Here is a 22421-nt window from a genome sequence, read left to right on the forward strand (position 1 = left end):
AGAAGAAAGAAAAGGTAGGTAGTATATAGGTACAGATCCCTTATTAATGATCTACAAATATCAATTTTATTAGAAAATTTCAATCAACTAATTTCTTATCGTAAAACTTGGTCGAGTTGTCCTCAAATTGATCAACTCCCATTTTCCTAGCTATGACTTTATTTGAAAAAACCTCTATAGCTTTCTTTCTTAAAATCAAGGAAACCTCTGTTTTTGTTTTAATTGTGAACTCTTCTAACTCTTGAATAGAATACAATTTACCGTTCATTAAAATCATGAACCATGCTTTCGTAGAGTTTGTTCTTTTTCATTTCCTAATTCTCGCGACTGGAAAATCTCTCGCTGTCAGAAAAATGTAGATTGCACACAGAATACACAGATATCTTTCTCACGTCTAAAACTGTCTTATTTCCAGCTATTTTTCGGTGAGAGACACTTCATATACGATATTCAAACGTCAAATACCGATAAATGTAAAACCACTCTAGGTAACTCCTCCACAAACAATAAAACACTCAAACACATCAAACAAAAACACACAAAAATACCTCCGACACACACAAAAACCACTAAAACACTTCCAACAAATACAAAACCACTGAAAGATCTTTTTTCAACCCCTTCTTTTAGGTGTTTTAACAATGCGTTAAAACATCTCGTTCGCGCCGTTTTGCTTAATCTTGTGAGTTTAACTTGAACTAAGTTTAAATATAGATTGTACCCGGTCATTACTTGCAAATAAATAAATCCCTGGGTCTAGAGACTGCAAAAAGGTCCAAGCACACTTAAGGTAGAAACTCACTAAAATCACGTTACGTCACGTGAGCTCATAGGGAGTCAGAAAGATGTAGTACAAAGTTTTCCCATAATATTGTAGGTAATTTCGTTCAGGACAGCCACACTACTATCACGTGACGTGACGTGATAGTAATGTGTTTCAACCTTTATCCGTCACCTTACATCTAACTTGTTCCATGTTACTTTATCACACTACTATCACGTGACGTGACGTGATAGTAATGTGTTTCAACCTTTATCCGTCACCTTACATCTAACTTGTTCCATGTTACTTTATATTGGATCAAAATGCACAACCGCATCTTTAGTGGCAACCTCTTTGGTGGGTATTACCATTAATATCTTTTTTATATACACAATTTTCTCCATCCTTTTCAATGTTAAACCTATGTATGTACTTGTTTTTGATGTAAATAAATGAGGCCTGTTTAAACTGTTGGCATAATGGGATTTTTTAGTCTTAGCCGACAGTATAAATAAGGTATATTAAATAAATAAATAAACCGCACACTTATCCAGCATGGATACACAAAAAGCCCACTCAGAGGCTTAGGTGTAGGGGTAAACAGCCCTAAAGGATGGGTTAAGCTTCTAAGAATTTATCTACCACGGACAGTTCGTCTCCGTGACGGATAAGAGTGCATAAACCTTAAGTAGACGTCAGATTGGAATTTGTTGACGTCTAACATGAACTCAACACGAGAATGCAGGCTGCAGACTCCAGGGTAAAGTTAGTATAACAAAGATAGACATTGTACAAAAACATATAAAAAATACTAACACATACTGCTTAGAATAACATTAGAATAATAAATGCATTGATAAGATTTTCTTAGTGATGAGTTGATAATTTTCGAGGCTTAGGTGTAGGGGTAAACAGCCCTGAAGGATGGGTTAAGCTTCTAAGAATTTATCTACCACGGACAGTTCGTCTCCGTGACGGATAAGTGTGCATAAACCTCAAGTAGACGTCAGATTGGAATTTGTTGACGTCTAACACGAGAATGCAGGCTGCAGACTCCAGGGTAAAGTTAGTATAACAAAGATATACATTGTACAAAAACATAAAAAATACTAACACATACTGCTTAGAATAATAAATGCATTGATAATATTTTCTTAGTGATGAGTTGATAATTTTCAATGTGCACCTTTGTGTTTATGCATCTACGTGTTTCAATCAATACTTCGAAGTATTTTAATGTGCGAATAATATTTTTCTCTCGATAAATTAATTAGGTAATTAAGTTTTTATATCTACCTAGGTACTTGTACTTGGAAAAAACAAACAAACATAATGGGACAACTTATTCTAAGGTCTGATTAAAGTACACATTCCATAATTATGATAAGGGTACTTACTTTGTCTGATAAATTAATTAGGTAATTAAGTTTTTATATCTACCTAGGTAGTTGTACTTGGAAAAACAAACAAACATAATGGGACAACTTATTCTAAGGTCTGATTAAAGTACACATTCCATAATTATGATAAGGGTACTTACTTTGTCCTTGGGTTTAATTCAATCTGAACCCTTAAAGGCATAGGGCAGTATTACAGTAACTCCAAACGTATTAAAGTGCATTAACAAAATAGGTATACTTAATTCTTATCGTCCTAACAGTAAGATTTAACTCTTTTCTTCTGTTTTCTACACGACTTTCAAGTTAGGTAGGACCTACGTACATAAATACGGTGCAAAAAAAAAAAAAAAAAAAAAAAAAAAACGGAAAGACACCAATATTTCTTTTATTGACCTCAGACCTTTTCTCACGTTTTTTTTCCTCAGGAATTATTCACTCATGAAAGTGAAAAGGAACGAACAATACCTAGAATCTCTGCCCGAAAAACACCAGAAACTCCTGTCCAAGTACAAAGACCACTTGAATGATTTGAAGTCCTGTATAGACAAGAACTATGAAATCATCAAACTCATTATCAAAGATGTTGGGGTCATGTTTGAAAACGTACCTTCTTCTGAACCTGTAAGTATCAGAGGTTTTGCTCGTCCTATTACGAAGTGAAAGACATACTACGAGATCTTATTTCGACTTTGGGGGTAAAGAAACTTTTCCATCTCATCCTGGCAGTATAAATGAGGTATATTCTATTTTTACGATGATAAATTAATGTATAATATGAAATAACGGGACATTCCTATGTTTTTTTCAGATCAAACTAATCTCACCTCTTCCCAACAGTACGGATTTGGAGAAGGTTCAAACGACGCTGAAACAGTTCGTGCGAGATTGGAGTGAGGAGGGGAGTGAAGAGAGGAAAACCTGCTACGAACCCATCATATCCGAGATCTTGGCCAGGTTTCCGCCAGAAACTATGTAAGGACCAGACATTTTTCACCACTGGTCCTCGGGGCTACAAGGTGTTTTTGCAACCAAAATTAGCGTCCCGGTCCCGTTAATTGAACTTCTTTGACGAAAACGCAGAAACGGGTTTTCGTCAAATAAGGTTCAAGTCAAGAGTTCAATCAACAGGATTCGATGATAAATTAATGTATAATATGAAATAACGGGACATTCCTATGTTTTTTTCAGATCAAACTAATCTCACCTCTTCCCAACAGTACGGATTTGGAGAAGGTTCAAACGACGCTGAAACAGTTCGTGCGAGATTGGAGTGAGGAGGGGAGTGAAGAGAGGAAAACCTGCTACGAACCCATCATATCCGAGATCTTGGCCAGGTTTCCGCCAGAAACTATGTAAGGACCAGACATTTTTCACCACTGGCCGACTGAATTATTATTAGACCTATAAAAAAAGCTATTATTTACCCACTCAATTTTATTATGCTATTGCCCACTCAATTAGAAATTAAACTGTAAAAAATATATTATGTTAATTAGACATTAGAAAAAAAACTCCAAATATATCACACCTTATTACTACACAAAGTAATGAATTAACAATGAACTTTACCTTTTCCAGAGTTCTCTTTTTAGTGGGAGTCTCATCAGGGTTTGGTATTGTATGACCTTTCCAAACTATGGTCAGTACAATCAGGAAACTGAATAATGCCCTGTGAGATAGCATTGGAGCTGCAAAAGAAATGAAGAGAATATAAGTTAGAAAGATGAATTTAAAAAAAAAAAAAAATTGTAGGCTGTATTCTTGCCTTTGTGTATTAGAAGGGGATTACTACTTACATTATGCAGTGAGCTGATCCAGCACAAAACAACCTCTTCACGCTCAAATTTCCCTTTCTGAGATTTGACAGAATGATGGGGTGAAACATTAAAATCAATGAAAAGGGAAGTAAATAGAGCACAACTTCTAGATAGAAAAGGAAAAATTCTCATTTAAATTAGAGGAGGAGTTTACCAAGTGTCTGACTGAATTCTATAAAAAAGCTATTATTTACCCACTCAATTAGAAATTAAACTCTAAAAATATATTATGTTAATTAGACATTAGAAAAAAAAACTTCAATATATCACACCTTTAAAATTACTACACAAAGTAATGAATTAACAATGAACTTTACCTTTTCCAGAGTTCTCTTTTTAGCGGGAGTCTCATCAGGATTTGGTATTGTATGACCTTTCCAAACTATGGTCAGTACAATCAAGAAACTGAATAATGCCCTGTGAGATAGCATTGGAGCTGCAAAAGAAATGAAGAGACTATAAGTTAGAAAGATGAATTTAAATAAAAAAATTTGTAGGCTGTATTTATTTAACTTGCCTTTTTTTCTGTGCACATTTGTGTATTAGTATGGGATTACTACTTACATTATGCAGTGAGCTGATCCAGCACAAAACAACCTCTTCACACTCAAATTTTGCTTTCTGAGATTTGACAGAATGATGGGGTGAAACATTAAAAGCAACGAAAAGGGAAGTAAATAGAGCACAACTTCTAGATAGAAAAGGAAAAATTCTCATTAAAATTAGAGGAGGAGTTTACCAAGTGTCTCTAGACAGGCAAAATGGCAAGTAGGTACAGGAAATATTAATTACAGGAGCTGTAAATAATGGAATGTGAAAACAAATGTTAGCCTAGCCTAGCTCAATAGTAACATATGTGGTAGGTCAAATGTTTCTGTTTGCATCTTGATTAACAAGTAGGTATCATAGTTAAGTGCTTAACCTAAATACCTACCAACATCCTTTGCAACACTATGAATCTACTTCAAGGCAGGGGCTTGCCAAGTCAGATTATCTCAAGATCAAGATTAAGTAATCAAGGATTGAACATAGAGCCTGATATATTTACTTAGTGCCCAGCCTGATCTATAGTTTAACTTAATCCCAAGATATATAAAAAGAAAGTAAAAAAACACCTAAGTAAATACAGCAAAACAATTAGGTACCTAAAGGGCTAATAAAACATGCATGAGAAAGAAAAACATCCCAGAACATAGCATTTAAAACTAGATATCAATAGAGCTGTTGTGTTATGCAAATTATGGCAAAGTTTTTTTTATAGGACTCCTGTACTTAATATGTTTCAGTAAGGAGATACCTAGATTTTGGTATTGAAAAGGTCAAGTAACCACTGAAGGCTTATAAAACAAACATGAGAAAGAACAAAATAACAGAAACAATAGCCCAGAATACAGAATTTATAGCTAAATATAGAACCGTTAAGCTACTGAAGTATTCCTGTAAGCTGCTTCAGTAGGGAGTCTTGGGAGAAGGATTTTGGAAATGAAAGGGTCAAGATATCATGCTGAGTTGGCGCCTCCAACGTGGAGCTTTTTGGAACCAAGGGTCACGAGTATGTCAAACAAGCAAACACATAATGTAGAGTTTTGAAACTGACATTTTTCTAGAGGCATTTTTCATTTGGTTGTCTCGTCAGATCGAGATATCATGCTGAGTTGGCGCCTCCAACGTGGAGCTTTTCGGAACCAAGGGTCACGAGTATGTCAAACAAGCAAACACATATTGTAGAGTTTTGAAACTGACATTTTTCTAGAGGCATTTTTCATTTGGTTGTCTCGTCAGATCGATCTTAGTCATCTTACCCTACAGGTCCTATGTCAAACAAGCAAACACATAATGTAGAGTTTTGAAACTGACATTTTTCTAGAGGCATTTTTCATTTGGTTGTCTCGTCAGATCGATCTTGGTCATCTTACCCTACAGGTGAAATGTACCTGTTGAAAGTTAATTTGGATTGTGACCCAATAAAGGCGTAAAAATGAGATGAGACATTAAAACAGGCTAACTGAAACACTTACCTACGGATGTGATCTTGTAATCCTCTGCACACAAAACACCCTTATCACTAGGTTTTATCACAAAAGTTAACTGATAAGAAAAGCACAAACTTTCGGAAAATCGCGTTCACGAAATTTTTGTTTACAGTTGACGTTCGCAAATATTCCGCTAGTTTCTACTGGCAGCACATACGCGGTGTAGAACTCGCGATCAAGGTTTTTGAAAAGTAAACAAACGAAAAAAAAAAAAAAAAAAAAAAAGCCCGCCTGAAGATCGGTAAGTTTTAATTATGAATCCATTAGATGATGAAGAAGAAAAGAAAAGCTTTCTTCGTATCCTGGGAGCCTTCAAATACTACAAGTAAGTTTTTGTTATCAGTCCTTATCTCTGGCTAGTACCCTCTCTCTGAGATAAAGATCAAAAGAAGAAAAGTTTCTATAGGAACAAAAGCCAGTGTTCTTCTTTTTCAAGTATGAAATCTGCCAATGAACCATATCCTATGTGCACATGCCTCGGAACTCAAATAAAAGGTATCAAAAAAACTTGCAAATTTTCAAAAAATATGTAGCATGAACTAGCATGTCATAGATTGTCATAGCCTTTGCAAGCCCAGAAAGAACCTATAACAAGTTTCTGAGGCATTTGCAAAATCCTTTGTCATATTGTGTAGCTCATTCTTGTATTGAGTTGTCACAGATTAATACATTTCCTACGAGAGCAATTTTTGCAAAGTTACTTTTGAGCTGGTAGAGATTTGTATAGGAGACTCCATTGTTGTGAAACTAAAAACTGTTTGTATTTAGAAAGGGTTCCTCCTGGGCTGTCTGCAACTCCTGAGTGTGCCAGTTTTCAGTGAGACAACATGTCATGCTGGAGTGCAACACTTTTTTTTCTTTCAAAATAGTGTGGCACACTCCTGTGATGCACACCAGCCCATGGGAAATCTTGGTATCACACTCTAGCATTGCACATAGTACTCAATGTGTTGATGTGGGCTTTAGGTACCTACCTACAAGAAAATGGATCCAAGTTTTCAGGTTCATATTGTAAGATTATTATTGTTTACCTGAGAACAAATTTGGAAACCATGTGGAAAAAAAAGGTCAAAGTTCCTCAAAAGTTAGATAGGTGTTTTTAATATTGCCCTCTCCTGTTATGCCTATTTCCAGACTAGACATGGGCCACAAAGTTTTAAATCTCAATATTTAGTTAGGAGTGACAATGTTGCCCTGTTTCAAACCTCCAACTCTAATCAAAGCATTTCTCTCAACTCTAAAAATAGAACTATAGCAAAATCCAGGAGACAATGAGTAAAGTTAACAATAAGTTCCTACAGCCTGGTTCTTACCTCATTGTTTCTATTATCTACAAAATTGACCACATGGGTATAATTGCATTTTTATTGTTCTCTATTGATGTTTATCAAGAGAAAAACATGTGTTGTTTGTGTAATAATTAATTTCTAATTGGGGCGAACGTCTTGGATTTGTCGCTATTCCAAGTAACGAGCTCGACACGACCAAAGCCGCCTATCCCGAGGGTTGCTATCACGTCCAGGTCATTCAACTGAATGTCCTCGTATTCTGGAACTCAGTCAATGAGTCAGATCCTAAAACATGTAACTCATTCTTCAACTCCCTTTATCTTTAGGGAGTTAGCATCTGACTCAGTGACTGAAGTAGTTCAATGAAAAGAGTAGTTCTTTTTATAACTCATTCGATCTTTACACATCTCTACCCAACCTAAAACAAAACGAACTTTACCCTGATTTTATATTAATGTAGAACCAAATCTACAAATGTGTCAGTTCTTACAAAACCACTGTCGCTATTTTGTTTAAAAATCTCCTTTTTATTGTTTTCAAATTTTAAATCTTAAGAATTTCTAACTTGTTGTTTTCTATGAAAATGTAGGAAATGTGTGGTAGGTCGTGATCTCAGAGATTTTAGAACGTGCGTATCTCCATTTTAAAAATGTCCAAGTGTTCCTTAATCGTACACCTCTCAAGGTTTTTTAGTTATATCCCTCTTCATTCAGGTATTTTACATCTTTTGTTCTCCCCAAACGGCTGTGATCTAATTTCTACATTTGAGTTATTTAAAAAAAGTCATACACCAAAATGATTTATTTTTATGCTGAACTTCTGTGAAAAAAGAGCTGAACCTTGAGTTTCAAAGTATTATTGAAGAGAGAAGATTTTACTGTGATTATTTTATCAAAACTAACAGTCTACCTATTCCTAGGCTCTGAACAATATGTGAGATGGCACTTGTAAAGTTTTTTATATTATTTAGAGGTAAACAAATTTTCAAACTTACATTTTAGATCTGTAGATAAACCATTAAAAAATTAGAGTCATGTGAGGTAATGTTGTATTCGCGTCATTTTAATTTAAACTCAATGGATCTGCCATTTAATTCAATAATTTAAATCCAATTAGTGACTTTAATTTAACATTTCATCGATCCTTTTAATTTAAGCCGTATAATAATTTAAATCCAATTAGTGACTTTAATTTAACATTTCATCGATCCTTTTAATTTAAGCCGTATGAGTCATTTTAATTTAATCCAGCCCGTGAGTCACACTACTTTATATTGTTTTAATTTACTTACACACCTTCAGGTTTAATTTTATAATTTAAATCCAATTAGTGACTTTAATTTAACATTTCATCAATCCTTTTAATTTAACCCGTATGAGTCATTTTAATTTAATCCAGCCCGTGAGTCACACTACTTTATATTGTTTTAATTTACTTACACACCTTCAGGTTTAATTTTACTTTGTAACCTCTTTTGTTAATTTTACAGATTTTATAATATTTTTGATACCTACAGAGTAACAAGTAAAAAATAGATTGTATTTGTAAACATGTCTGTGTTTGTATTTTAAACTGAAATGTGTTTTATTTGAATTCTTTTATATCTACCATTGTTAGTAAGCTCTTTTAGATACCAGATTTGATGTGTCCCTATAGATCTCCATAGAAAAATCATACACCACAACAATAATGAATAATTCACATTACAAAAATAATACAAATTATATTTGTGGAAAAATAGTTCCCCTATGCTCTTTTAGATACCAGATTTGATGTGTCCCTATAGATCTCTATAGAAAAATCATACACCACAACAATAATGAATAATTCACATTACAAAAATAATACAAATTATATTTGTGGAAAAATAGTTCCCCTATGTACAGTATAAATAAATAGGTAGGTATACATAATATAGGTAAGTGAAAAATACTCTAACATTAGGTACTGTTGTACCTCATATGATCATTCAAGCACTCTTCTGGAACACGCGTCGGTCCAACATCCACACCTTGCAAGGCGTCAGCGCTGAAAACGATGATTGAAATATCAGTCAATCAGTATTGTGCTGAAAAACGGATCCCCCAAATATTGAAACATCAATCAGTATTGGTGCTTCATTTTTCATATCCTGTCACTTTGATCATCTGTTTATTCCATGGGAAAAGCTGTATTAAAATTGGCTAGTGTGTCAGCAACTGAACATAAGTTATATTCCATGAAGGATCTTTGAAAGGATCTTTCACTTCTCACTCTTTGCACAGAAAAAAAAAGACAGACAGTACGTTTTTCTTGCTTGAAAAGGTCATTTGGAGTGAGAACTCCTTCGGGGAATAGGCCTCAGGTTACAGGTCAAGTTATATTCCATGAAGGATCTTTGAAAGGATCTTTCACTTCTCACTCTTTGCACAGAAAAAAAAGACAGACAGTACGTTTTTCTTGCTTGAAAAGGTCATTTGGAGTGAGAACTCCTTCGGGGAATAGGCCTCAGGTTACAGGTGTAAAACCTTATGGAAGCCATCATAGGTCCATTTCAAAAAGTCACAAAAGATCTAACCAGGTCGCAATGACATAGGGCGTTTATTATAGCCGATGGCCCTACTTTTACCTATACCAATAGGTCCATTTCATGACCCATGACGGATAGTCAAGCATTACCTCTTATAGAAGCTGTTCGTGTGCAGTTATACAAGATGGCCAGCTCTCCAAACGCCTTCCCCGGTCCCATGACGGCCAATATCTTCCCATCCTTGATCACTTGAAACTCGCCCTCGGCCGAAACGGAAAAATTGAAATGTAAAACGGTCAGAAAGCCTTGAACCGGAACTTGGTTTGCCGCATAAGGCAGGCCAAGTTCCGGTCTTGCTTTTAGAAAGACTTCTAGGAAACCGGCAGTGCGGCAGGCCAAGTCCCATTTTTAATTTCAGGAAGACTTTTCTCTAGGGAACTCCATTTTTTAACAAGGTTTGATTCAAAATACAGTCTAAAATCACACACTTCATTTCCGACGATCATCGGATTATTCCATGGAAAAAGCAATATTAAAATGGAGGCCCTACATCCCCCTCGGGATTAAAGGCCATTTTAAGTCAAAATGGGCTAGTGTGTTAGCAACTCAACACAAGTTACATTCCACTTCTTTCCTATGATCCAATGCTGTGTCATCAAAATCAAAGGCCCATTCAATGAAGGATATTTCACTACTTGCATTAAAAGGTCCTTGTTTGGTCAAGTAAAAAAAAAAATAATAATAAACAGTACGAGTGTTTTTGTTGGAAGACGAGTTTAGAAGTCACAATCCCAGTTGGAAGTTTCGTCAGGAGGTACATCGTTTTCGGCGGAGTAGCGGTCGAAATTCGAGAGTGTTTTTTCTACGTGGAAAGTCCAAAGTTGGGAGTGAGAATTGCGTGGAATGATCCTCAATGTCATTTGGGCCTATATCACGTGGAATGAACCACATTACCTCTTATGGAAGCCATCATAAGCCCATTATGACGCTTAATCAAACTTTACCTCTTATGGAAGCCGTTCGTGTGCAGTTATACAAGATGGCCAGCTCTCCAAACGCCTTCCCCGGTCCCATGACGGCCAATATCTTCCCGTCCTTGATCACTTGAAACTCGCCCTCCGCCGAAACGAACAAATCATTGCCCGCTTCTCCCTCGGTAATGACGTAGCTGTCAGCTTTGTACTCGGCCTGATGCATGGACTCTACCATTTCTTTCACTTGCAGCGTGTCCAAGTTCTTCAGGAAGTCGTTGTCCATGATGGCAGCCTTTATGAGCTGTTTGGATCTGGGGGAAGAAGAGATGTCAGTCAGTGGGTATCAAAAGCTCTTTCAAGCTGTGTCCACACTTAGTCGACGCCATCGATCGACGAGGTGAATCTATGTTGTCGAAGCAGTATATTGTTTCAGTCGACGTTGCGTTGATCGCCCATCGATCAACGGGGTCGACTATGTTTGGACACACCTCCATGATCTGCAGCACCTTATTTAGTGAGAGTGAGTGGAGGTGTGAGAACGTCTAGAATTCCAGAGACATTCAAGAACAGCCTACCGCCAGCCACTCACTATCAGGTAGACTTGACAGGCGGACTTTTTCAGCCTTACCTGTCAGGTATACCTGATAGTGAGTGTGTGCTCATCAGGTAGACCTAAGGCAGACCTAACAGGCGGACCGTGATGTGTGTACCCATTAAGTATCAGGCAGACCTGATCAAGTATACCTGTCAGGTCTACCTGATAGTATGTGGCTAGCCTAATAAAGAATATACCCACCTGAAGTCTTTGTCATATCTTTGGATTTGAATGTCGTTGGCCGTCTGTCCGTTGGTGGAGCTTTCTCCCGACACTCCCTGTTTCTTGCTGTTCAATAGTTGGCCCACTTTACCCAGGGAAGACAAAGGATCACGTGGTTCCATCTGTTGGGTTTGCTGAAGGACGCTCTGTAAAATGTAACGAAATTAGTGGAGATGTCAAAACTACAAAATTCAATCATTATTAGTGGAGATGTCAAATTGAGGCCGATTGTGGTCCCAATTGCCCAAATAAGGCAGATTGAGAGCCGACGACAAACGCCGACCCCATTTGAACATGGGAAAAGGCGAAGAAAAAGAAGAAGAGTGGAGATGTCAAAGCTACAAAAAATGCTCAAATGCGGAAACAACAGTGAACTTTAGTGGGTGTGTCAAAATTACTCCAGTTATTGGAGATGCCAAAACAACATGGTTAGAGACATTGAAAAAAATTAGGAGAAGACCAACCCAAAACCACACATGAAGTTTCCCCCAATAATCAAAATCCAATCTTCTTCTTCCTAGCCTTTTCCAATTGCCCAAATAAGGCAGATTGAGAGCTGACGACAAACGCCGACCCCATCTGAACATGGGAAAAGGCGAAGAAAAAGAAGAAGAGTGGAGATGTCAAAACTATAAAAAGTGCTCAAATGAGTAGAAATACAAAAACAACACTGAACTTTAGTGGATGTGTCAGAATTACTCCAGTTAGTGGAGATGCCAAAACAACTTAACTTCGTGGAAAATTTCAAACTACATGGTGGGTACTGCATATTATGATAAAGTTAGTGGAAATGCCAAAATCACTAAAAAGAGGGTCGGTTCATGAGTTTCAGCTCTACGGACTAAACGGTTAGCGTTAGAGATATTGAAAAATTTACGGGAGAAGACCAACTCAAAACTTCTTCTTCCTAGCCTTTACCTACTTAAATAGGATTGACGTTAAGCGAAATCCAATAAGAGGAGTAAAGTCGTGTGGTGTTCACACCAGATTTTTCATTCCCTCAGTTTTTTCCCTCGCCTCTTGTCTGCTTTTGATAAGGAATATACTGTGGTTACGAAGCTCCAGATTATTCTGATTGAAATTAAGACGATATGTTGTGATGTTCTCTGGCACGCAAGCTTTCTCTCCCAGTTTTTTATCATATGGAAGAATTAACATGAGTTTCCTTTCTAGCTAATAAGAAGATAAGCTATAGAAACAGTTTCGTTTTAGAATCAATTTTTGTACTATCCTAGAGCTGAATTCTCTATTATACTGGTGAGAATTTCTATGAATACATACATACCTACATATCCTAAGTCGGTCTGTTTGGTAGAACAGGTCGACTATTCACAACTGAATTGTTGTTCTTATGTTTCTTTGTTTATATGATTGTCCCTGTGATTCTCCCTGATTATTCTATGATTCTCCCACATGTTAGACCATCTCCCACATTAAAAACCAATATGTTTTCTATGAATTGTTGTTCTTATGTTTCTTTGTTTCTATGATTGTCCCTGTGATTCTCCCTGATTATCCTATGATTCTCCCACATGTCAGACCATCTCCCACATTAAAACCAATAATGTTGTAAATCAACATGCAAAACCTGAAGGTACGCGATATGCAAAACTTGGCTCTATCAAACGTAACATTGAAACAAAAAACAAGTTTGTTTTTAAACGACCTTCCCGATTTTGCATGCAACTAATTTCAATTTAACTAATTAAGTAATTAGCAAAAAATTAGACCGTGACGGTAAAGTGCAAAACCAGAATTTTCACCTGCAGGGGACTGTACCAGATATTTCCTTCCTCAGTAAAGTGACGAATAGGTAGAAACCGAATCTAATCCTTCTACATACATATCCGCATGTAGGCATGTAGGTACCTGGTTAGTTTAGGTTAGTAGATAGGTAATACAATACCTATACGAGTAGATAGGTAATATAGTCCGATTGAGTATCCCTCATATAGATACCTCCCTTTTCATAAAAGCTCTGAAATTAGACTTACTTACTTATTTTAATAGATATCTATTTCTAGGTGCCTTCTTTGTAAAATGTTGACTTACCCATTTTGTTCGTAAATAATTCTCCTCTCTCCGAGTACTGATCTTCGTCACTTGAAATGTCCTCGATGGTTTCAAAATTTTCAATTTTAAACAAAGAACATTTCGGATTCCTTTCGTTTAGCAATTCGACAAAACTAATCGGTTGATTTTGCAAGTAAATGGATTTCTTTGGTTCATGACTAGGATCCAAGTGGTTTATAAAGTCCCCTCAAAATTTTCAATTTTAAACAAAGAACATTTCGGATTCCTTTCGTTCAGCAATTCGACAAAACTAATCGGTTGATTTTGCAAGTAAATGGATTTCTTTGGTTCATGACTAGGATCCAAGTGGTTTATAAAGTCCCTCTGATAGTAAGGACTCATTTGAAATGTTATACATCTTCTATTTGGCCGCTCAGTAGGTCATTTCAAACCCTTTCATTCTAAAGAGGTGAATATTTTTTGTAGTGTTGTGATTTTTCTTTCTTTAATTTTTCTTAGATTTTTTTCCTCTTATCAAGGATTTTGTACTATGGTGGGATTTCTTCCTTTAATTTCTTGGATTTTTTCCTCTTACCAAGGTTCCTCAGTGTGGCCCATCTTTCTTGAGAGAAACCTAACCACTAGGCGAGGTTAATACCAGAAGCTTTCTCTTTCACCTATGTAGCTCTAAAACCTCCATTACTTTTTGGTTAATGTTAATGAACCAAATCTACTAACTCCCTTAGATGTGTCGTATAATATAACTACTTTAGAGAACCATCGGTGAACCAAATTAACATCAGTCTTCTTCTTCACCTTTTGCCGTGTACTGACGGGGTCGGCGTTTTTTGTCAGCCTCTCAATCAGCCCTAGCTAGGGTGATTGCTTTGAGGCTGACATTTGGTTTTGGCTACAAATTTTACCAAATTAACATCAGTGAATCATCAAAAACAATCATCTTTATGGGACTGAAGAGTCCAAACTAACCAAGCTTCCAGAGTTCCTACCAAGGACTCTCAATGTTTTCAACCAAACAGAGCGAATTTTGAGCAACTGTTTGCGATATAAAATATTTCCCTAATAAAAAAAACACTCGCGAGTTCCTAATTCCAATGCTAGAGCACCTAAACAAGAAATAATTAATTGATGTCAATTAATTTCATGCCGAAGGTCGAGTGCCGGTTTGAATTTGAGTTATCTTTGGTGACTATACTTGGGTCATGTGTTAGTAGGCCAGGACATAATGGTCTTAATTGTTTAATTGTTAGTGTAATGGTCCTATCCGACAGAATCAGTGAGGTAGACCCAACTGGTAAATTTATTTCATGTGTTGTGTTTCAATCCCTTCGACCCCCTACTAGATTCTCAAGACGATACTAATCATGAGTTGTATTTACTAATCTTTTGAATACTAATCTTTCGAAAACGGAACCGATTTCAATGTTACATCATCTTCTTATATTTCCTCTGGTTTAGTGCAGGTGCTATCACGCCTAAAGAGGGTAAACGAGCTTCAAAAGAGGGAAATTTCCGAAAGGAAAAAACACCTAATGCATAGGTAGGTGTGACTATGAAAAGTCCCAAGGGGCAATTTAACCTCGTCATAGATTGCCCCTTGGGGACACTTTGATTTTTAATGCCTGTCGCAGAGATAGTCGGAACGTGTTTGGTGGAAAAATATTAAGACTTAGGTCTCTACAGACAGTCTGAGAGACCTGGATCTGAAACTTTTTCCTCCACATAAGTTCCGATGCAACAGTCTGAGTTTGACTGGCGGGCACAAGCTTCGCCAGCTTATGCCGCGCCAGGATTGCTCCAATTCCTCAAGGTCTTATTCAAAATCATCTTACCTTCAACTTGTGCACCTCGGTCTCAAGTCCTCGCAATCTCCTCATCTCGTCCTCTCATTCCCGTCTCAGGCGGATCACTTCGCTGTGTAAAATCTCCACTGAAGTTCTCCCGCTCCCGGAGTGTTCTGTCTCCAGGATGGAGATCAGATTTCGGAGGGTAGTCCAGATTGCGATGGTTCCATGGTGCTTTTGGAGATGTCGCGAGGAAGTTGGAGAGCGTCTTGCTCTTGTAGCAGCTGTCTAGGTTCGGACGTGGCGGGTGTGTAGAGGGTCTTTGGATTTTTTGTTGGCGTTAGATGAGGAGGACGGGTTGGACACGCACATTCCCTGCGAAAACCAAAGGAGAATAGAATGATAAAAATGGACTAATACCTCTGATCTATGATACCCACATTGTTTGCGTATATTTTTAATACCAACCTCAGTAGAAGTGTTTAGTGTTGTGGTTAGATGTCCAAGATTGTTTATAGGGTAGTATTCTCTGCGAAAACCAAAGGAGAAAGGAATAATAAGATGGACTGATACCCAGTTACCAAATTGTTTGGTAAGTAATACCTACCTCAGTGGAGTTGTGGTTAGCGCGATGGACTTCGTATTTGCAGATTATTAATTTATAGATTTATAGGGTACACTGCCACAATGAGACTGAAAATTCCCTTTACTCCAGCAGCCCAAAGAAGGGGTCTTTAAAGGCTCCAAATGTCTACCCCTGCTATGATATTATGTGTCCAATGCTCTACTGTCCCCTTTTCGATGTCGTAAACATAGAATATGTGGAGAACCGGCCTTATTTTTGAATTTTATTTTATTTTTTACCTACCTAATATTTTTTTTTTACTCAAAAAATAAAATGAAAACTGAAACTATTTCAAATATTTCGATTGAACGTAAACGTTAGGTGTTTTGATATCATGCCAGCAACGTATCTTACGCCCTTACGCGTCACATTTCTTGAAAATATTGGAGATTTGACCGGCATGGAAAGTTTTTTTGGGACCCCAGACTAATAAAAAACAGAAGCTATCTAAACAGAAGAAAATCAATTAAAGACGGCAAAATCCATCAGAGAAAATAATAAAAATTTATGACTCTACCTTCTACTTCCAAAGATAAAAACTGGTGCGAAATATTCAATATTCCAATTCACACAGATTCGAATAAAAAAATATTAAAAACAAACTCGTAAATATTAAATTCGGATCTGATAAAACGTTTCGGTAACTACTGAATTGAATGAATTCTGAGGCGAAATATCAATCTGTGCCAGTTCTCTGACTCTGGCTTCGGATGTAATAACTCACAACAACTCAACAAATAGGTCAGACTAGATGGAAGTTCATTGGGGTTATTGTTTTTTGATTGGAACTAATCGGTAGAGTGGAGTAGGTGCCATTTAGTAGACAGTAATGAGATGTACTGATGAGTATGTGATTCAGTGGGACAATTTGGACAGCGGTAATAAGCGAGGTCATGGACCAGCCGTCGCGGTTTAACCCATGTGCGTGTCTGACACTCTGACTCTATGATCGGGCAGACCTACGCAACGAATGGGGAGAAAATCGTGTCCATCCTTCAATTTGACTCATCAGGGATGTTCAATTTTAGAAACTTATTTTCACAAAAGAACCTGAGAAAATTCTTGCAGGAAGAATTTGTGACTGTTGTAAGCCTTCCTGAAAATTGAACTCCAGACTCCAGCATTGATTCTTCAAGAATCATTCTTGATTCAGGACAATGGTGAGCTCCTTAATATGGCTTATGGCCAAGGCCGTACATAATCGAACTCCAGCATTGATTCTTCAAGAATCATTCTTGATTCAGGACAATGGTGAGCTCCTTAATATGGCTTATGGCCAAGGCCGATTGTGCGTGTCTGATTCTATGATCGGGCGGATGTTCTCATCAGGGATGTTCAATTTTAGAAACTTATTTTCACAAAAGAACCTGGAAAAATTCTTGCAGGATGAATTTGTGACTGTTGTAAGCCTTCCTAAAAATCGAACTCCAGCATTGATTCTTCAAGAATCATTCTTGATTCAGGACAATGGTGAGCTCCTTAATATGGCTTATGGCCAAGGCCGTACTTAATCAAATTACATCTATGCTATCTGATTGGTTAATTGGTTCTAAACTTTGGATCAAGATAAGCCAATTAAATGACTAATCCAACTGGATTAAAATTAATTCATTCCTGGGCATAGGCCCTAAGAGAGAACGTCTAGAATTCCAGAGACATTCAAGAACAGCCTACCGCCAGCCCTGACACGTACACCTGACCAGGTCCGCCTGTCAGGTCTACCTGATAGTGTGTGTGCTCATCAGGTATCAGGTACACCTGACAGGCGGACCTTTTCAGCCGTACCTGTTAGTTATTTCTGATAATAAGTGTGCCCATCAGGTATCAGGTAGACCTGACAGGTGGACCTGATCAGGGGTACCTGTCAGGTCTACCTGATAGTATGTGGCTAGCCTAATAAAGAATATACCCACCTGAAGTCTTTGTCATATCTTTGGATTTGAATGTCGTTGGCCGTCTGTCCGTTGGTGGAGCTTTCTCCCGACACTCCCTGTTTCTTGCTGTTCAATAGTTGGCCCACTTTACCCAGGGAAGACAAAGGATCACGTGGTTCCATCTGTTGGGTTTGCTGAAGGACGCTCTGTAAAATGTAACGAGTACCTACTTAGGAGTATTTTCGGGAGGTTGATATCGGGGAGTACTTGAATAAAGGACATTTGGGTTATCAAGGGTTGAAACGTCAGTATTTTTTTTATTATTTATGGCCAGGTCATTTTGTTTAGACAGATGGCCACCTAGAAATTGCCACAGGCGGAGTCAGGTTCGATGTTTTAGGGAGTAAACAGAAACGATATAGACATAAATAGGTAGATTTTTATTTTAATTATTAATGTCTAGACGTCCGTCCGTTTAACGTCAGTAACCTGCTTCGGTAGCAAGGCGTTTGCCTGGTAAACGGGAGGGCGTTGGTTCTATCCCAGCCGAAGCATGGAATTTTATCCTTATTTACCTGAGAATTTGGCCACAATAATAACCCAAAATCCATTGAATTGACCCATACGTCTGAGCTGAAGTTTTTATTTGTGATGAAAACTACGCAATTTCTGAATTTCAAAATATTATTCTTTTCGACTTCCGGCTTTATACACGTGAGACGCAGCCTGATTTGCTTTGGGTTAATGTTTTGGCTGACAGTAATAATAATATCTTTTCTTGAAATTTTGAACTAAATTCGGACAAAGTGTCGATCTATTTTAAGTCAAAAACCTCTTCTTCTTCTTCTTCTTCTTCTTCTTCTTCTTCTTCTTCTTCTTCTTCTTCTTCTTCTTCTTCTTTGCGAGATTTTTTTTTTTTTTTAATATGTGTCTCATGTCACATTTTTTGACACAGGTTAGCACCTACGAGTTATTTCTACTTGTTTCCAAACGACCTTCCCGATTTTGCATGCAACTAATTTAACTAATTAAGTAATTAGCAAAAAAATTAGACCGTGACGGTAAAGTGCAAAACCAGAATTTTCACCTGCAGGGGACTGTGCCAGATATTTCCTTCCTCAGTAAAGTGACGAATAGGTAGAAACCGAATCTAATCCTTCCACATACATATCCGCATGTAGGCATGTACCTATACGAGTAGATAGGTAATACAGCTAATATTTGTTCGATTGAGTATCCCTCATATAGATACCTCCCTTTTCATAAAAGCTCTGAAATACCTCCCTTTTCATAAAAGCTCTGAAATACCTCCCTTTTCATAAAAGCTCTGAAATACTGTCTGAGCTGAAGTTTTTATTTGTGATGAAAACTACGCAATTTCTGAATTTCATCAAAATATTATTCTTTTTGACTTCCGGCTTCCGGCTTTATAGGTATCACGCTATCACCTGCAGCCTGATGTTGTTTGGGCTAATGTCTTGGCTTGACAGTAATAATATTTCCAAAAAATTTCGACTAAATTTGGACAAAGTGTCGAACTATTTTAAGTCAAAAACCTCTTCTTCTATGCAAGATTATTACATGTGCCACATGTCACATTTTTTGACACAGGTTAGCACCTACGAGTTATTTCTACTTGTTTCCAAACGACCTTCCCGATTTTGCATGCAACTAATTTAACTAATTAAGTAATTAGCAAAAAATTAGACCGTGACGGTAAAGTGCAAAACCAGAAATTTCACCTGCAGGGGACTGTGTCAGATATTTCCTTCCTCAGTAAAATGACGAATAGGTAGAAACCGAATCTAATCCTTCTACATACATATCCGCATGTAGGCATGTACCTATACGAGTAGATAGGTAATATAGTCCGATTGAGTATCCCTCATATCGATACCTCCCTTTTCATAAAAGCTCTGAAATAACTCCCCTTTTCATAAAAGCTCTGAAATACCTCCCTTTTCATAAAAGCTCTGAAATACCTCCCTTTTCATAAAAGCTCTGAAATACCTCCCTTTTCATAAAAGCTCTGAAACTAGACTTACCTACTTATTTTAGTAGATGTCTATTTGTAGGTGCCTTCTTTGTAAAATGTTGACTTACCCATTTTGTTCGTAAATAATTCTCCTCTCTCCGAGTACTGATCTTCGTCCATCTTTATGGGACTGAAGAGTCCAAACTAACCAAGCTTCCAGAGTTCCTACCAAGGACTCTCAATGTTTTCAACCAAACAGAGCAAATTTTGAGCAACTGTTTGCGATATAAAATATTTCCCTTAAAAAAAAACCACTTTGAGTTCCTAATTCCAATGCTACAGCACCTAAACAAGAGTGTTGGAAATAATTAATTGATGTCAATTAATTTCATGCCGAAGGTCGAGTGCCGGTTTGAATTTGAGTTATCTTCGGTGACTATACTTGGGTCATGTGTTAGTAGGCCAGGACATAATGGTCTTAATTGTTTAATTGTTAGTGTCTTGGTCCTATCCGACAGTTAACAGTGAGGTAGACCTAACTGGTAAATTTATTTCATGTGTTGTGTTTCAATCCTTTCGACCCCTACTAGTTTCTCAAGACGATACTAATCATGAGTTGTATTTACTAATCTTTTGAATACTGATCTTTCGAAAACGGAACCGATTCCAATGTCACATCATCCTATATTTCCTATGGTTTAGTGCAGGTGCTATCACGCCAAAAGAAGGTAAACGAGCTTCAAAAGAGGGAAATTTCCGAAAGGAAAAAACACCTAATGTAGGTATGACTATGAAAAGTCCCAAGGGGCAATTTGACCTCGTCATAGATGCCCCTTGGGGACACTTTGATTTTTAATGCCTGTCGCAGAGGTAGTCGGAACGTGTTTGGTGGAAAAATATTAAGACTTAGGTCTCTACAGACAGTCTGAGAGACCTGGATCTGAAACTTTTTCCTCCACCCTAAAGAGGGTAAACGAGCTTCAAAAGAGGGAAATTTCCGAAAGGAAAAAACACCTAATGTAGGTATGACTATGAAAAGTCCCAAGGGGCAATTTAACCTCGTCATAGATTGCCCCTTGGGGACACTTTGATTTTTAATGCCTGTCGCAGAGATAGTCGGAACGTGTTTGGTGGAAAAATATTAAGACTTAGGTCTCTACAGACAGTCTGAGAGACCTGGATCTGAAACTTTTTCCTCCACATAAGTTCCGATGCAACAGTCTGAGTTTGACTGGCGGGCACAAGCTTCGCCAGCTTATGCCCGCCAGGATTGCTCCAATTCCTCAAGGTCTTATTCAAAATCATCTTACCTTCAACTTGTGCACCTCGGTCTCAAGTCTCGCAATCTCCTCATCTCGTCTCTTCACTTCCCGTCTCAGGGCGATCACTTCGCTGTGTAAATCTCCACTGAAGTTCTCCCGCTCCCGGAGTTCTGTCTCCAGGATGGAGATCAGATTTCGGAGGTAGTCCAGATTGCGATGGTCCATGGTGCTTTTGGAGATGTCGAGGGAGTTGGAGCGTTTGCTCTTGTAGCTGTCTAGTTCGGACGTGGCGGTGGTGTAGAGGTCTTTGATTTTGTTGGCGGAGGTAGTCCAGATTGCGATGGTCCATGGTGCCTTTGGAGATGTCGAGGGAGTTGGAGCGTTTGCTCTTGTAGCTGTCTAGTTCGGACGTGGCGGTGGTGTAGAGGTCTTTGATTTTGTTGGCGTTAGATGAGGAGGACGAGTTGGACACGCCATTCCCTGCGAAAACCAAAGGAGAATAGAATGATAAATTGGACTAATACCCTCTGATCTCTGATACCACATTGTTTGGTATTTAATACCAACCTCAGTAGTAGTGTTGTGGTTAGATGTCCAAGATTGTTTATAGGGTAGTATTCTGTCTGTCTGTCCCCATAGAAGGAATTATCCAAACCTGGTCGACCTATATATCAAATTAAAGGTCTTTTTACCAGGAACACGAAAATGGTGGTGCAAATTTTAGTCATTATTATGCTAATTCTGAGTCATACAGATAGGTACTCAAACTTATACGGGTAACGGGTTTAGAGATTTTGAAATAAACTGTGGGATATGCGAGAATAATGATGTCTAGGTAAGTGATGTACCTAATAACGTACTCGTATATTAAGATTATTACTGTGACGATATAATGATGTCGTTAAGACTATGTTAATTCTCTACTCAGTGACGATCCTTTATGGCAGTGTTTCCCAACCTGGGCGATATCGCCCCCTTGGGGGCGATGGAGATTTTCATGGGGGCGATGAAGCCTTGGGGGGCGATATGGGGGGCGATCAATAAAAGGAGCGATAAAGGGGGCGATGGCTAAATAGGGGCAAAAATGTAAGTAAGTACCTACCTACTTATTTATTTTAGTCTTAAAAAATAAATCCGAAGAGGAGAGAGAGAAAAAAAGAGAGAGAGAAAAATATTGCACGTGCGTCCGTGTTTTGCCGAGCAATCCCGAGATCCTGGTTTCATTCAGCTCTGCTCCTGACGCGTGCGGTAATGCGGTTTAGTTTTTA

The 22421-nt window shown here is 37.8% G+C and overlaps 3 protein-coding genes and 3 long non-coding RNA genes across 6 annotated transcripts in view; 2 read left to right on the plus strand and 4 right to left on the minus strand.

Moving 5' to 3' along the window:
- Positions 1-615: 615 nt before the first annotated feature.
- Positions 616-1206, minus strand: LOC113468698. Its single transcript, XR_003392357.1, has 2 exons — positions 1045-1206; positions 616-955 (listed from the first exon to the last, which is right to left on the minus strand). It is a non-coding gene; the product is annotated as an uncharacterized LOC113468698 (long non-coding RNA).
- Positions 1207-2095: 889 nt separating this feature from the next.
- LOC103512308 (carnosine N-methyltransferase-like) lies at positions 2096-3519 on the plus strand. The gene is made up of 4 exons (XM_008477067.2): positions 2096-2115; positions 2589-2784; positions 2972-3135; positions 3381-3519. The coding sequence occupies exons 1-4, from the start codon at positions 2096-2098 to the stop codon at positions 3517-3519; spliced, it is 519 nt and encodes a 172-aa protein (XP_008475289.2).
- A 4951-nt stretch (positions 3520-8470) lies between these two features.
- LOC113468703 lies at positions 8471-8880 on the plus strand. Its single transcript, XR_003392358.1, has 2 exons — positions 8471-8603; positions 8752-8880. It is a non-coding gene; the product is annotated as an uncharacterized LOC113468703 (long non-coding RNA).
- A 391-nt stretch (positions 8881-9271) lies between these two features.
- On the minus strand, positions 9272-15510 carry LOC103512309 (cGMP-dependent protein kinase, isozyme 1-like). The gene is made up of 5 exons (XM_026825805.1): positions 15466-15510; positions 11582-11748; positions 10907-11096; positions 9961-10051; positions 9272-9330 (listed from the first exon to the last, which is right to left on the minus strand). Exons 1-5 carry the CDS (start codon positions 15508-15510, stop codon positions 9272-9274), a joined length of 552 nt encoding a protein of 183 aa, XP_026681606.1.
- Positions 15511-15608: 98 nt separating this feature from the next.
- LOC103512310 lies at positions 15609-21472 on the minus strand. Its single transcript, XM_026825806.1, has 3 exons — positions 21202-21472; positions 17956-18122; positions 15609-15792 (listed from the first exon to the last, which is right to left on the minus strand). The coding sequence occupies exons 1-3, from the start codon at positions 21376-21378 to the stop codon at positions 15609-15611; spliced, it is 528 nt and encodes a 175-aa protein (XP_026681607.1). The 5' UTR covers positions 21379-21472.
- Positions 21473-21491: 19 nt separating this feature from the next.
- Positions 21492-22421, minus strand: part of LOC113468704 — a 13105-nt gene continuing 12175 nt past the window's right edge. Inside the window, exon 3 of the long non-coding RNA XR_003392359.1 lies at positions 21492-21633. This is a non-coding gene — a long non-coding RNA (uncharacterized LOC113468704). The remainder of the gene's footprint in view (positions 21634-22421) is intronic.

The sequence above is a fragment of the Diaphorina citri genome, unplaced genomic scaffold, assembly GCF_000475195.1.
Source record: "Diaphorina citri unplaced genomic scaffold, Diaci psyllid genome assembly version 1.1 scaffold821, whole genome shotgun sequence".
Classification (NCBI taxonomy): Eukaryota; Metazoa; Arthropoda; class Insecta; order Hemiptera; family Psyllidae; genus Diaphorina; species Diaphorina citri.